The sequence below is a fragment of the Acanthaster planci genome, linkage group LG01 (assembly GCF_054643075.1).
Source record: "Acanthaster planci isolate LZ-2023a linkage group LG01, COTS_SCS, whole genome shotgun sequence".
NCBI classification, from domain to species: Eukaryota; Metazoa; Echinodermata; class Asteroidea; order Valvatida; family Acanthasteridae; genus Acanthaster; species Acanthaster planci.
Window position 1 is genome coordinate 13,124,362 of NC_141777.1, and position 16,783 is coordinate 13,141,144.

Here is a 16,783-nt window from a genome sequence, read left to right on the forward strand (position 1 = left end):
AGTCAAGTCTTGAGAGGATTTGCAGGGGCTATGTGATGGACTCGACTCACCAATACTGCCTTTCCATGGTGATGATAACAAGCAAAAGACTGTAGCCGCAGTGTAGAACTAGATTTTAAAAAGTCTGAAAGGGAAAAAGAGTTAAAGACACAGATTCTGAGGTTGCCGAGTCAGGGCCCAAACTGCAGCATGGGGAAAATTGCTGAAAATTATAATTGATTGGTGCACTCATCCTGGGAGGTCAAATTAGAGATTATATTTTGGGAAATATATGAAATACCTGTAGTCTAAATTATTGAAAAATAAATGAGGCACATGTTCTGAATTTTAATACATTGTTATGTGCGTGCTGCTCTGACCTTGACACTTTGCTATTTTTGGTAGGGATTGTAAACTTATTATACAAATACTGACTGCTTTGAGTGTTGTAGTAAAATGCCTCCCGAGGTGCTCTCTGGATCACCTTAAGAGGCTATGTTTTACTACACCAGGAGATAAAGCAATCAGTAATTGATTTAGAACACCCTTCTCAAAGGTTCTGCTTGATTGAAGCAAGTGATTATGTTAATCTAAATACAATAAAAATTTATTCCCTTTTGAACCAGAAATCTGTTTAAAATTCACCCAGCTCTGTACATGCTCAACAAGCATACTCATATCTATTTGCATAGAATTCTGGTTGCTATGCAAGAAGTTTGTGGGTTGGTAAGGGGAGTAGTTCTTTTGGCTGTGCACAATAAGATAACTAACTCGTGAATGTCTAGCCCAGGTTGGATGACGTTTACATTGCATTGCGACTAACTTCCAGGGTATGAAAGTCCTCCCACTATTCCAGATTTTTTTCAACAGTTTTTTCTCACATTTTTACCTGGCAAAGACAGCTCAGAATGTCGTTCCCAAGTTCCTTGTATCCCCAATTTCATAAATGCTGTGTTGAAATTACTAAATACGCCTGTGAACAACGTATTTCACAGGAAAGTCTGGGAAACTCCATGCTTCTGTTGCGATCGCGATCTACATGTAGATACACGTTCTTCTAGCACGGGAACTCACACATGCGCGAAATGCATGGTAATCGAGTGTCCCTTATGCATGTGCGGAAGAGTCGTGGGCGTGACGAAGTCACAGGTAGGGCCGTGTCCGAATGGGCTTCCAAAGATACGGCTAGGTCTATTGTCTGTGTGTCTCCACGTATTGGTAATTGAGCGAAGACCTAGACCTAGCTCTAGACAACATGCATAACTGACAAAATGCGGGGTGCGGGCCAAGCTTCAAGGCCATTTCGGGCATGAGCAAATGCATACCTTACGAACGTAGGTCGTAAAGGAATCGCGACAGGAAGCGTGGAATTTTGCAGAATTTCCTGCAAAATACGTTGTTCGTGGGCATATTTAGTAACTTCAACACAGCATTTATGGAATTTAGGATACAAGGCACTTGGGAATGACATTTTGAGCTGTCTTTGTCAGGTAAAAAGGTGAGAAAAAAATGTTGAAAAAAATTTCGCATAGTAGGAGGACTTTCATACCCTGGACGTTAGTCGCAATGCAATGCAGATGTCGTCCAACCTGGGCTTGTGAATGTCATGTGACTGGCTCTCTTGGCCAATCAACATATGGAACCTGTGGTGGGGTGTTATAAAGGACATCAAACTTGTAGCTGCCTGTAAAAGAAGTATATTCCTAAGCACAGGAGATTCTGCCCAAATTACATCACTTGTTTGGCTATTATTATAGAAACTGGCATGAAACACAGGTACACAGTAGGGCATGACATCCTGGAGACTGAAAACAGGCATTTGTGAAAAGAAGACGAATACGTTGTGAGAATTCTAAAGGTTGAAGAAAGGATACTGACTGAACTGACTGGATACCTAGTTAGTCTTGGATTTCAGCTAGGTTACTGCTTGGTGTTGTAGGTTAGGCATTTTGTGGTCATACACCGACATGAATTAAGACGTGAATATTTTTGATGTACTTAAGAAGAGCTGTAAACACTTCTGAAGCTATCATAAAATACTTGCTATTAAGTACTCAATTAGAATGCAGTACTTTGAACGTGTGAATGCTCCATGCACTTACATAGGCACTGGAGCTGGAGATTGTTGGAAGGCAGCAGATCATCGAAGGCGTGATGCAGACAGGGGAGGAGCTGGCAAGGGCAGGACACCCCAGCAGCAATGTCATCCTGGCCCAGATTGATGAACTGCAGGAGAAGTGGGCTCGACTGAATGAGTTCGCCGAGGCACGGAAGTACCGACTAGAGCAAGCTGCCCAGTCGCACCAGGTATTGACAGGTTGTACGTGTCTTTGTCACAGGGTAATGAGCTGTTTGGTTGAACCCAGACATACGGGATATACAGTATTTCAGTGCTGACATCTGTCCTTAACTTGTATAGAACCAGTTGGCAGCAAAAGAAAAATAGATAAAGGAATGGCTATGTCCACAGATAAAAACAAAAAAGGGGTTGTGCACCAGGTATGCCTCCAGGATATTTAACAATGCAAGTGTGCTTTATTTTGTTCTATCTTTAAATAGATAGAGGCTTTGCGTAGCAACCATCTTGCAGGGAAGTTCTTTTGAAGATTTGTAATTGATATCTTCAGCTTTGGTTTAAGTCCCCATCTTCATGAAGTCCCTTCACGACCCTGCTTCATCCTGCAGTGTTTAAATTGCAAGAAGTTCATTTTTGAAACACTGTCCCTTCGTCCTCACAGTATTACATTGATACCAATGAGGCTGAGTCCTGGATGCGTGAGAAGATGCCCCTGGTGTGCAGCGACGACTACGGCAAGGATCCGGAGTCGGCCAAGACGCTCCTCCAGAAGCACCTGACGCTGATGGAGAGCATCAATGCCTACGAGGACGACATCCTCAAGCTCAGCCAGCAGGCCAAGGAGATGGTGGACGCCAACATGAACAGCAAGGTCAGTCATAGACACATTTGTGGCTTGCAGTTGGTGCCCGCCAGTGGCTTGCAATGTATTGCACATTTTGTACATATCATCTGTCGTTTGACTGATTTTGACTGGAAGGACAACTCTGTGGATTGCTTCTTTGCAAAGGAGCTCCATAACTCACTGGTCAGAACAGTGCAGTTCGGTTGAACAGTGCAGTGTTTTTCTTCTCCAGTTTTCACTTGAACCTTTAGCGGAAGCAGAAAATGCACCAGAGCCGTTCCCTGCAGAAGGGGAGGAGTATGTAACCGAAATTGTCGAGGTGCCTTATGAGGTCGAGGAGGAAGAGGTGGTTGAGAAAGAGGTTGTGAAGGAGGTGGTGGAAGAAAGGACTTACCCACAGGTGAAGGCTGCCTACGCATTCTCAGGGCAAGGTCTGAAAGTATCAAAAGGAGAGGTAAGACCACTTCTTCTTGTACACCTGTTCTTGCCCATATGAGATTAAGTTAATCGGGAGATTGCATTACATATAATGCTGTGTTTAACATACTTATTTCAGTGTAGTTCCTCACTAAGCTACGCTAGCTATGTGTGGACATGTCAGCACAGTACTTTCTGTGAAGCCCTATACTCCTTCAGACAATCTTTGAGTAAAGTTGTTAACTCTGTAGGGATAGAACTGAAAGTGCCTGCCTGCATTCCACTCTGGGTGTTACGCGTTTATTAGATTCCACACTGGCCCCTTACAAATATCCAATGCTTGTGCTGCATGCCAGGCCCATTAATAAGGGCCCCTGGCGAGCAGCTGACACCCGCTCCCCCTATTGGCGAAAACCATGTAAGCATCAAAATGATCTGTTCTTGTAATGTGCCACCCTAGCTGGCATTGTCGCCCCTCTCCCCGTTCCCAAAGCTGGAAACTGGGCTGCTGCATGCTCATTTATGCAACCCCACCGTAGCACCCAGTGAGAGCAGAGTTTTGCTTAAAAATTGGTGCCGAGACCACAACATGGCTGGCAGGTTTCTAAGAAAAACTTCCTTGAACTTGCCAATCTTTACCCTGACGGGAGCACTTATGACCGCAACCTGCATCATTGTGAAGAGCAGTTAAAGTTGAAATATGCAAAGGTTGATTGGGGGAAAACGCATACCAAAATGTATATGTACAGTTGACAATTGCTGAAAACAAGTTAATTTCTGAGGGTCCCAAACTAATGAATTGGGTTTTTTTGTTCTTTTCCCAGTTCTTTCATAACAAGGTGCCTGTGAAGTTTACGCAGTGTCTTCTTGTTAAAGCAATTGTTGTGGTTCACTGAATGCCTTTTGAATTTGTGCAGATCTTGATCCTGGTCGAAAAAACCAACGCCGACTGGTGGAACATCCGTAAAGCATCAGGCCAAGAGGGCTTCGTCCCCGCCAACTACGTCAAGGAGACTCAGCCCAAGGTTGTGAAGAAGAAAGTGCAGAAGCGAGTCAGGGTGCCGGAGACGGTCAGAGTTCGCAAGACCAAGATGCGGCAGGAGATGGTCAAGAGAAAGAGGAAGATTTCGGCGGGGAGGGGCACGTCATTGTCTCGAAAGTCTAGCCGTGAGTTGACGGTTCCAGGCAAACGTGCTGCCAAACACACCCATGGAGAAAATTGGCCATTTAGTATACTGTTGTATCAGGATTTGAAAGTACAATCTTTATAATCTCAACTTTTTTGTGAGTTAATATTGCCTCATTCTGCTAAAACCACCCAACGAGAAAAAGTCTGTTTAGTACAGTGTTTTGCAGTGAAATTTAATAATTCAATCTTAATGATTTGAGCCCCTTTGTGGAGTTGGCTGTAAAAAAAGTGATAATTAGCTGTCATATGATCTAAACAACTGAATGAATGGTTCATTATGCGAGGGGTTTCATGAGTGGCATTATTGGGATTGCAATTTTGCTCTGTTTCTAAAATCTTCATTTTTTTACCTCACATACTGTGCATAAGGACACAATTTTAAGTTAATCAACCGTGTATTTCTTTATATTTTACTGTAGGGAGTCAAGTTTCATCTTTGAAGAAACAATGTTGAAAGTGAACTCATACCAGTTTTTCTTTGCTTTGAATAAAGTGAGAAGAACCAATCATTTTGATAAGGAGAACATTGAGCTGAGGCAGCAGGGCATCGATGGCACCTACAGGCGGCTCAAGAAGCTCGCCGTCTCGCGGAAGCGCTACCTCGAGGATGCCATCAAACTCTTCTCATTTTACCGGGAGTGCGACGAATTTCAGGCCTGGATGAAAGAAAAGGTATGCCAGGGGTGAGATTTGTCCGGATTTTTGGAAAAATGTATTTAGGATGTACGGACGTTTCTACTTGGTAATTTCCAAATGTTGCATGAAAGCGAATGCAAGACTTGTGCAACTTTTGACTTTAAAAGTCATCAATCTTGGTGGAGATCTTTCACTTGACAGAGCTTGAAAAATCTGTGGAAATGTTTGTGGTTCGAAAGTTGGGTGGAAAAAGAGGCAGCCAAGGGGAAAAAGACTATTATTGGAAACTGGAATAATCAACAAGCAATGATACTGGCAGTACACACGGTGCAATAAATTGTTTAAATGCAGGATTGAGGGACATATTTAAGAGGCATATTTTATCCCTGATTTTTCTGTTTCCTCAGATTTCACCCCGATATGTTGAATTAATTTCTTGGGGAATTTCAATTGAATAGGGCAGTCCTTTGTAATGAAGCATTTGAATTGCAATACAATGCACACTTAGTGGAAAGTGTGAGAACTGATACATGTACAAGTGTATTTAGTAAGGTGAGTGCACGTGACTTGGTGATGTACCAGGCCAAGATGGAACCTAATGCTCTGTGGTGCACTCCCTGTGCAGTGTTGTTGGTCAGAGGTGAGCAGGTGTTGCAGAGTTGTACAGTTGCCTGGAAATTTTGTAGGGTGTTGGAGAGCATCAAACAGACAGCCCAGGATGAACAATGGTATCTTGGGACTTGTGGTTTGTTGCAACTACTGCTTAAAGTGCATGGAAGCATTCCCACCTCCAGATGCTACTGCAGAGTTGCATGTACATTAGTGAAGGAGTGCTGAGTTGGTTGAGTTGGACAAATTCTTGGTCAACAATGTGTCAATGCTAATTGACCACAATGATGTTGGGACAGGTGGTGACTGTCCTCGTGGATCTGGTGAGGGGAGGTTCCAAATTTGAGGCAGACACAACTACAGACTTTGCGGAAATACTGCGTCTCAAAATGCAGAATGTCCACAAAAGGGCACGGCATTGTCACGGGATGGTGCCTAGAGGCAAAAGCGGAATTACCACTGGCGAGCATATGGGCATGGGTTAAAAGAGGGCCAATCTGTGTGGCTTCACATAATGGCAAAGAAAAAGCATGGTTCCCCAAACTGCAACTTAATTGGGAAGGGCCCTGGTTGAGTATCAAGAAGTTGTCAGATGTCACTGTCTGCATTGTGTGGAAATCGGGGAGCAAACTGAAGGTTGTCCATTAGGAGAGGTTAAAAGCAATGTTGGCAAAATGACTGAACCTTTGGCAAGTCAGCCCCAGTTCTAAATCTGGCATAGTGTCATCATGGACTTTGGTCCCCTGCAGTGTTAAGCATATTCACTGAATTTCTTCCTCCTAAAAAGCATGAAATCTTGCTGTTAATTTTATGGAATTTTGAAAGTAAGAATTTGTGTGGTCCATTTTTCTTTAGTAATTGATAATACCTCGTATTATAAACCCGCAGTTAAAGAATGACAAGATTGTTTCTTATGTTTCCACATGTTGTAATCCATTTTTAATAATAAATAATTACATATCAAATTTGTCATTAACGTTGTCTCCTTTATAACGTTCATACATTCATATTATGAAATGCATATCATCCATGCTCTATCTGTAGAGGTTTTCCCTGTAAACTACATGTTGTGATGATTTAATACTTCAGAATAATTTCTTTCCCAAGTAGACAGTAACACACCCTTTTTGTTCATCTTTACCCTTTGCATTCTGCTAAAGTATCCTAGCAAATTGGTTATGATAATTAAGGTAAAACTGTGTTTCCTTTTACATAATTTGGCCAAGGGTCAGTTTTTTGCCTCCTTTGTTACAAAATGCTAGTCTTCGGAATCGATTTTCAGAATGTCAGGCTCATTGGAGAGTGGGTTTAAACCACCCACTGTCTTCGTCTACTGCTTTATCCTTTGTTTTTTTTTTGTCTTGGGCATGATTGGTCAGTAAATTACCGTAATTTCAGCTTGAATTTGGCCAGGTTTGTCCAGGAGTATGTGTGCTTTAATCCCTCTTAGCTTTTCTGGTTGTTTCTTCCAGATTTAATGAATGTCTGTTGGCCCAGCAAATTCATTTGTTTTTCTCTCCTGATTGCTTTGGGTTTATGTAGTTTGCATTTGTTGAGGATTTCCTGTGTACATGTATGTGGCGTTTGTCATGTTCAGTGTTTGAGTTAATTTTGTATGTACTGGTTGTGCCTATGAACTACATGTTTATGTTGCTTTGCTAGACTTCTCCCTCTGGGTCTTGGGCTTTTTTGTGTACATGCAGATAATATGCTTTGCGGCGTGGTTACCAGTCATTAACAAGTTCAATTGAAAAATAAAATGGAACACACTATAGTTTAGGCTCACTACCTTGCTATAGAGTACCAGCACTGTAGTGATAATCATTTTTCATGACAAGTATGACAGAGGTGTTCCTTGTATCCAGAATATTCAATTTCAGCCCAAGAAGAGCTGGTGGCGGAATCTGCCGCCTTAACTTTTTCTCTCTCACTTTAGCAGTGCATTTGGGCTATTTTTTTCATGCTGAACCTTCAGGAGTTCCGAGGTTATGTCAAACAATCATTTTGACACCAATGTGATGAAAATGCCCCATTTTGTTTAGTTCCGGGGCCAAATGTCAACTTTTCCCGTTGACCAGTGCTCAGTGTGCACAGGCTGACACATCACAGAGCATGGGATGACCATAGCACCAAACCCCCGTTTGGATTGAATTGAAACTCTGCTGAGGAACTCACAATGAACGTGTTCATCGACACTCTCAAAAAGTTTGAGCATTGGACAAGCAATGTCTTGAGGGGGTGTTCTGCCCCTCCCCCAGCTTTGAGATGTGTCCCCCCCAAAAAAGTAACAGAGTATCATTTTTACAATAAAAGTTGATGGTTCTTATGATATATTCATCTATTGCCTTATTTGTCTTCACCCAAAGCCCAAAGCATTCCCCTTTCAAACCAGTATCATGGTAGGTACACGTATCTCACCAGAGGTTACACAGGCCAGCTGAGCATTTTTCCCAAACTATGCATTTTATTTGGTTGAAATATTGGATAATGCTTGTCCAGATCTTTGTCTTGGGCTGGAGGCTTGCTGTGGCCATTTTGGGAATGCTTCACAAAATGGATGTCTGTCCCATTGCTTTAATATGGGAACCTAAGCAAAATGACAAATTGGGATTGTGTTTCAAGTAAGTTGCAAGAGACTTGACCAAAATGAAGTTTTGTTTCAATACCTGATCCAATTGCTACCAACAAGCTCCACAAAAATAAAATCCTGTAAATTTTTCTGAAAGACACTGTGGTTGGTAATTAGTTTTAGGACAGACGTTTCAAATCATATGTTACTTATGCTTGAATTTCATCATTATAATACATGCATGGATAAACGCATGTGCATTATATTCATATCAATTTCATATTGCATACTGCAGCTTCATAGCCGATAGTCAAGGACAAAGACTGTGGATGAGCTCTTTGACTTACCGTTCTGTTGTACAGAATATTTGTTCTTCATGGAAGAAATTGTGCAGAGATCCCTGGAGCTTCACCAATTTGAAAGAGGGGTTCTGCTATAGAAGCAGTTTGCTTTGAGAAATGATTTACATTTTTTCAACTTGTGTGTCGTAGCCGAGTTTATCACAAGTCCTCTCACAAGGAACCAGGTCAAAAATGAGCACTTAGAAGTTACTTTGTCACAGTATATTTGAATAGCCTCCGACTTGGCGTAAGACTGGATGACTTGTGAAGTGACCTGCAGGGACTTGTTATGGACCCAACTGCAACACTGACCCGAAAATTGAAAAAAAAGCATAGTTTTGGTGAAAAATGTCTCACACTGGAGAGCACGTTTGTGGTTTGCTTCATTGCCGTGACTGTCCCTACCCCTTGCTTCCATGATATCATACATGTATGCTTCATGATAAAGTTGAGTCGGTCTTTATAAAGAAATAATACTGCACATGGAGTGAGTCACGCACATCTAGCCTAATGTGAATGACTCATGATCACATTGACTGCAGTTCATAATGCCCCACTCACATTTATGTATTAATTCCAAAGAAGATTGGTTGCGATATGTCACCACATTTTCAAACACTAACCAAGTTTGAAGCATGCACCCTGTGTCTACAGAGTGATTAATAAAACCTTGTTTTCATAGTTTCTCATTTAGTAGTCTTAAATGAAATCATTAATTTTTTCATAAAAATTGAACTTGAAAATTAAAAGGTCAAAGATCCAAAGAATACCCAGACAAAATGAAGAAAACCAGCTTTAACTTAAAAACGGCCAGAACGAACAAAAATGTTGTTCTTGTTGAAAATATGTAGAATATTGCAAGATCTTATCTCCTCACCTTGTGATTCCTATACTTGTCCAGAAGGCCAAAATAAAGGCTTGATTTGTATCCTGAAATTGAATTTCATTATTTTTGAATTATTTACTACAGAAAATGGAATGTACATGTATATGAATAGGTTGTGGAGAGCTTTACATACCGGGATATGCCATCAGGTCACAAAGCCCTTTTGGGGTGTAGGCTTTATTCCTAGTTATAAAGGAGCTTGCTTGTTATCTAGGCTTTAAAAGACTTAACCTAAATTTGGATGGAACATCTTAAGAGTCTTCAATTGACAGCATGTTCGGAACTGTACCATCCTGACCAATAAAAACATTGCAACCAAAACAACCATTTGAAGTACTAAAAACAGGATCATTGAGATGTTTTGTCCGTAACTCTATCAACATCTCTAGATCTGGCTCAATTGCTGCTGTGTGCAGAGCTGTATTTCTCACAAGTTGCCACAATTTCAGTGCTTATGGCGGGTGAACAAAGGAATGCCTCTTGTTAGAGCTCATCAAATGTACTACCTTTTGGCTTGTTAGTTGAGACCGTGGTACATGTACTCACAGAGACTTGTTTGTACTAGCATTTAACTACAACTTGTGCCATTGGTTGCATGTTTTATAACCCCAAAGCTCACTTGTTTTATGGAACTAATGTATCCAAATGCCCCACAGGAGAAGATCTTGAAGAAGAAAGAAACCCTGTCGGAGCGGGTCGAGGCCTCCCGGCGGAAGTTTGAGAACCTGCTGACGGACCTGGTAGCCAACCAGGGCCGTATCGACCGCATCAACAAGATGGCGGACGAGTTTGTGCGGACGGGGCACAGCAAGCAGGCCGAAGTGCTGGGCCGGCAGAAGGAGGTCAACGATCAATGGGAGAGGCTGATGAAGCTGAAGGAGGAGAAGGAGAAGATGTTGGAGGGGGCATCCAGGTGAGATTGGTCGCTGCCTTCTCAGGTCTCAAGACTGTGTGAAACTTGGTGACCCGCTGGGCACTTTCTTCACCAATAAAGGATCAATGGGGGAGTGGGAATAGATTTGCCGTACCACTCAAAGCACTCAGTGTGCTTGTATTGTGGTAACACAACTTTGTGTTTGGGAGATTACTTGCCTCATATGCAAACGCCCCTGGACAAACGGCTGTCCAGGTGCATCAAGGTTAAATACATTTGGAAACAGTCTATAGCTGCATGCAGTGCCTTTTTTCTAAGTTCAGGGACAGACAACAGACCGGACAAGGTAGGATGAACCTGAACTGACAAACTTTCGTGATAACATAACCAGTATGTGCAGACACACAAGCTCTAAGATTAAGATTTATTCCCAAGACATTTTGGTGGTCAGGACAGATCTAAAAGCCCAATGGATACTCCTAAAAAGGGAATTCAATATAATAATGGGAACTTGAAGGATCAAAGGGAAGGAGATATCAAGAGAAAAGTGTTCTCAAGAGGACCCTCCTGGGTTTTTCTGAAATGAAGTTGTTGGTTCTCCTAAAGAGCTTGATCTTCCAGATCCTTGAGGCAGCTGCTGATCCTCAGGAATAAGGGAAGGGGGTGAGGGAAGGGGACATGGATTCAAGGAAAGGGAATTCAGGCAAAAGTGTCTTTTAAGGGAAGGGATTCCGAAGACTACCCTTGTTACTTCTTCCGAGCATGGGTATGGATCCTCTCGCGACCTCGATCCTCCAGATCCTGTAGACAGGATTGGATCTTTGGTATTGAGGTAGTGATGTCAGGAAAGTAGACGGGGATGCTGAGAAAGGCAGTGACTTGAGAAAAAGTCTTCCTGAAGGAAGGGGATTCCTAAGACTACACTTGTTACTTCTTCCGAGCATGGGTATGGATCCTCTCGAGACCTTGATCCTCCAGATCCTTTAGACAGGATTGGATCTTTGGTATTGAGGTAGTGATGTCAGGGAAGTAGACGGGGATGCTGAGAAAGGGAGTGACTCGAGAAAAAGTCTTCCTGAAGGGAAGGGGATTCCTGAGAAAACCATCATCAGTTCTGCCCGAAGGCAAATGTCCATCCTCTTGAGAACCCTCAAGGCAGGTGTTGATCCTCAGGATTAATTGACGAGAACAGGGATTCAAAGGGAGTTGGTAGGTGTTTCTGTATTGGAATGCTAGTAGGTCCCTAATTTTTTTCTGGTTCACACTTGCAGCATTGAGCTGTACAACCACTCCTGGGGCGAGGCCAAGGAGTGGATTCTGGACAAGTTCAATGCTCTCTCCTCCTATGATCCCGGCAAGGATTCCCAGTCTGTGCAGGACCTGCAGCGGAAGCATGAGAACCTGGAGAGGGAGCTGGCGCCCGTCAGCGAAAAGCTCCGGAAACTTAATCTCCTAGCGAAGGCGTAAGTCTGTTCATGCATCAGACGCATTCATGACCCAAGTTACTAAAATTGCTTAATTACAGACGCATAAACAAATTTTCAACATTTTGAGATCATCAGAGCAATGTTTTCACCCCACAATGCCCAGTTACATCAAACTACTGTTTCAAAAATGAGCAGTTTGGTTTGTTCTCTCTGAAGTATTAAAAACTATAGAGAGTGAAAAAATAGTCAAAACTAATTTCATGTCATTTACGAGAACCTGTTATCATTAAAGATACAGTACTCACAAAATTAAGGACCACTTGTTATTTTGTCATTTGACTTTTCCCCGAAACTGTCCATTTTTAGAAAATGTGCAATGAGAACACCATCTAAACAAACAAAAAATGAAAAAAACTATGCCCCATTTATTGCTTGGAAAACAATTAAGAAATAAGTGGGTCTTAACAGTTTTTGAGCAGTATACTTGGTGCAACATTGCACCCTGGACTCAGGAAGGAATCAGACTTTTACCTGTATGGATGGTAGGCCCTGAGAACTACAGATAATGCTGTTGGACACGTTCACTTCAACTTTGCCAAGTTTGCCAAGTCCAAAGACAGGCAGAGTACCGTGAGCAGAATGCACAGTGTGCCACCAGTTTTCAACAGAATGCGCACAACGCATCTTGCCTTCATGTAAACAATATGCACCTGGCTTTTTACATACATGCAGAGAAAACATCAATGGCCTCCTATTGCCTTTGAATATTTTGCATTTATTGAATGGGTCAGGATCTATCTCTGCTTTGAAGGAATGGTACATGGCAGAGAGATTGTACAGTCATGAGAGTGAGCCTGTCAAACATGACAGTGTTTGATGAAGGCATGGAGGCATTATGGCTTCACTACCTGTGATTATGAAATATGCAGGAGTCAGTAGCATTTGAGTATTTCTTGGATCTTTCCAATGATCCTGAAAACCTCATTTCTGTGCTGTGACTGCATAATACAAAATATGGTGAGCAAAACAGGTTTGAAATCTACTAATACTCAGGAAATTGATTGCATCTCTTTCCAGTGTGAAGTCATCCTATCCAAACGAAGGGGACCACATTGACCAGAGGCAGGCCAAGATCAGGGACTTGTGGGACACATTGGAGGCTAAAGCGGCAGAGCGGAAGGCGCAGCTGGAGCAGAGTCGAGACATCAGCAGGTTTCACAATGAAACCAAAGAACTGGTGAGAACTGATAATCCCCTAAGTGCATCCCGTGATCAGTTGTGTGAAATCGTAACTCCACTGCCCATTTCAGAAAGCTGTATTGTGGGTTTTTTTTTTGGAGAGAGGTGGGGATGAGGTAGATAGGTTAGGGTGTGCAGTCACGTGGAAAAAGGTTAGGGAAAGTTACAAAAACTGGGTTTGGGCAGTTTTTGTCCCCCACAGGTATCAAAAAGGACGTGACTGAAGCTTGCGTGAAATTCAAAGGGGAACTGCTGGTACTGATTGCCGTCTCAGAGAAGAAAAGTAGCATTGGCCAAGAAAGAGTCCAAATGGTTTGTGGGGGTAATAGCACCAGGCAATGGATTTCGGGGGCTCACCAGTAATGCCTTACCGTTCTTCCCAGGGAAAGTCCACCGGAGTCCGCTAACTTTTTTTAACAAAAGAGCACTTGACAACGATGACCGCACGTGGCAAGAACGGTGTATATTAATCTGCAAACATGAATATTCGGTTTGCTCCGCGTTCAGAACGCCCTATGCAAATTTAGGTTGGGGCATTTAAATATCAATGTCAACTGGAAAGTTTGCGATTGCAATGGCTGATTCAAAAAACTGTGTATAACGGAGAGCCCGGCCAAACCACAATCAGAACAGCGTGTTCTAGCTACTAGTCAAATTTACGTGCCCACAACTACGGTACACAGTGGATGGAGTACCCACAAAGACCCCAGACCCCACAAAGCATGCAGCGCAGCACTGCGCCGCGCCGCGCCACGCCAGGTGTGCACAACATGCATTCGTGATCACCTGTTCAGAACAGCCACATGCTGGCAATGCACCCTGCCCATGGAAAGTTTGTACACACCGAGCTTGGCTAGTTGGTTCGCACACACTACACAACTTGACAGTCGTGAGTGACCACTACCTTGTCTCTTCTCTATGGTACAGACTAGTCGAGTCGTGTGGGTCTAGTGCCAGTGCATCACAGCCACGACTAGTCCGATCTGGACATGATTGCACAGAGCATGGTGCAAACATGATCCTTCTTACTAGAAGATATTTTTATTCATGAGCGGGGCCATGCATCTGTGCTTTAAGCTTTGGGATTGTTGAGTTTTTATGCATGTCTGTGAAATAAAAAAAGGACTTGCAATGAATGTACACACCGTGATAGAGTCTTCTTTATTTGTCTAGAATTTTATTTGATGTGTGATTCCAAACTGTTCCCTGTAATTCCTCCGCCATCGAAAGGTTGATTTGTAGAACTGTGCGGTGCCCCGTTGAAGTCATTCACCAAAATAGGGATCATTTATTGTTTTCTGTATTTAATTTTTAACCCCTTCACGCCGGGAAGCGGCAAGAGCAGGCCTGGAGAAAAGTCTAATAACCAGGAGGCAGCTGTAGCCGCATACCACACCTGTAACTTTTATTCAGTGTACACCTGTAATTACTCGGACCTTTGCATTGAATGGAAATCTGGGGCAACCTAGAGAGTTCGTTGAGCCCTTGATACTTAGTAAATGTTTTTTTTTATCAAAACACCCTTTTGTCTTTGATTGAATACCCTGGATAATCTCCGTGGAGCGGCGCTCAAGGCCGTGGACAGGGCTTATGCAACGCGTTTTGTGTGGGCCCAGAGCGTGATGAATATAGGCCATTGACATGGTGTGCGTGCCATTGTTTACGGCCCTGCTGGGCTGGGAACACGTGGGCAGCACACCAGCACCACGCACTTGGGGTATAGACGGGCCATTGTTCAGTGTAAATAGATATTTGTTTCGTCGAAAAGCAGCTTTTTCTGTAGTGTTGGGTATATATTTGCTTGACCGCTTCCCAGCCCTTCAGTTGCATTACACGATGTCTTCCAGCAACGAGGAAACTTTGACTGCCACTAGTGGTTCCAGATTTCATGTCGGAATCTGAACATAGTTCAGAAAATGAAACTAGTGACAGCGATTCTAACGGGCAACCACCGTTAGTGAGACCTGCCGAGAAGGTCAAGACTTCGTCCATTCAATGGACGGCTGATGACAACTTCCCTTGCCGACACGGCTTTCAAGGCACAGCGGGTGTTCAAGTGCAAGAACTGGACAAGAGCAGCACTCCTGTCGAAATCTTTGAGCAGTTTCTCACCCCAGAGCTGATATTGCACATTGCCAACGAGACCAACCGCTATGCCGCTGAACACCCGAAAAGTCAACCAGAAGCAAGTCCAAGTCACATACGAAGCTGGTTTGACACAACACCAGACGAGATGTCAGTGTTCCTGTCCATGATGATAGTCATGGGACTGATTTCGAGACCCGACTTGAAGTCCTACTGGACGAGAGACTCAATATTTCCTGATACCAAGCCACGGGACAGATTTATGAACTTGCTGGCCTATCTGCAATTTGTCGATAACAGCCATACAGATGTGACTAATTGACTCTACAAGCTCTGCCCGGTGGTAGTCAAACTGATCGAGAAGTTCAAGTCCGTCTACATTCCGTCCATCAAGATTACTACCGACGAGTCCCTTTGGAAATTCAAAGAGAGACTGAAGTTCAAGCAGTACAACCCCAAGAAGCGTGCGAGGTTTGGCATCAAGGTGTATCGAGTCTGCCAGAGCATGGGGGTTGCCGCTGGATACACCTGGAACTTCAAGATTTACACTGGTCAAGACCAGATTGCTAGACTGGCAAGTACGAAAATCGATCTTCTTGGCAAAGGGTACACCATTTTCCTGGACAACTGGTTCAGCAGCCCAGAACTGTACCTGAAACTACACGACCAGAAGACGAACGTCTTCGGGACGGTAATACAAAATCGTCAAGACATGCCCAAGGACTTGTGCTCCTTGAAACTTGAGAGAGGTGATGTTGTTCACCGCTCCAGCGACAAAGGCTTGCTCGCCTTGGTCTGGCAAGACAAAAAAGATGTCTGTATGCTGTCCACGATGCACACAGCCGAGATGGCCGACACCGGCAAGCGGAACCGTGACGGCATCGTTTTGGAGAAACCCAAGTGTGTACTCGACTACAACGAGGGGATGATAGGGTGTGGACATTGCAGACCAGCTGGCATTGTCACACTGTTCAGTCAGAAAATCAATCAAATGGCATAAGAACCTGTCCTTTTCTTTGCTTGATGGTGCTCTTGTAAACTCTTATCTTGGAAAATTGGAAATTGGTGGCACTGCCAGTTTTTTGACATTTAGACACATGTTGGTGAGTGAAATTTCAGAGTCACATTCACCAAATTTGCCAGTGTATCGATCTAGAGGTAGACCAACCTGTCTTCCTGGTCCAGGTAGACTGATAGGAAGACACTTTGCTGTAGAAATTCCCCCCAACTGGAAAACGAGCTAGATTATACAGATGGTGTGATGTTTGTTCTAGAAATAGCAAAAGAAAAGAGACCAAAGTGATGTGTGAAATTTGTGAAGTGCCACTTTGCGCTGTTCCTTGTTTCAAGGAATATCACACTTGAATCAATTGCTTATTTGTGTAAAGTTTCCTGTATTTCAAGACATCATGAATAAAATGGTACATGATGATGTAATTTTATGATGTTTGTTCTAGAAATGGTAAAAGAAAAGTGACCAAATTGATGTGTGAAATTATCCCCAAGTTCCACTTTACGCAGCTCCTTGTTTCAAGGTTTATCACACTTGAATCAATTGCTTATTTATGTAAAGTTTCCTGTTTTCCAAGAAATAGTATGTGAATTTTGATT

At 43.0% G+C, this 16,783-nt stretch overlaps 1 protein-coding gene across 6 annotated transcripts in view; it reads left to right on the forward strand.

Moving 5' to 3' along the window:
- Positions 1-16,783, forward strand: part of LOC110979451 (spectrin beta chain, non-erythrocytic 5-like) — a 143,759-nt gene that overhangs the window by 32,017 nt on the left and 94,959 nt on the right. For 4 of the 6 annotated variants that reach the window (XM_022235248.2, XM_087141951.1, XM_022235252.2 and 1 more), the window contains exons 15-23: positions 2,086-2,286; positions 2,718-2,927; positions 3,133-3,354; positions 4,235-4,484; positions 5,000-5,178; positions 8,118-8,150; positions 10,204-10,460; positions 11,693-11,884; positions 12,926-13,085. In XM_022235248.2, the coding sequence (XP_022090940.2) occupies positions 2,086-2,286; positions 2,718-2,927; positions 3,133-3,354; positions 4,235-4,484; positions 5,000-5,178; positions 8,118-8,150; positions 10,204-10,460; positions 11,693-11,884; positions 12,926-13,085 (1,704 nt within the window). Of the gene's footprint in view, positions 1-2,085; positions 2,287-2,717; positions 2,928-3,132; positions 3,355-4,234; positions 4,485-4,999; positions 5,179-6,911; positions 6,942-8,117; positions 8,151-10,203; positions 10,461-11,692; positions 11,885-12,925; positions 13,086-16,783 lie in introns of all 6 variants that reach the window. The other 2 variants (XM_022235249.2, XM_022235251.2) reach the window with 2 other exon arrangements.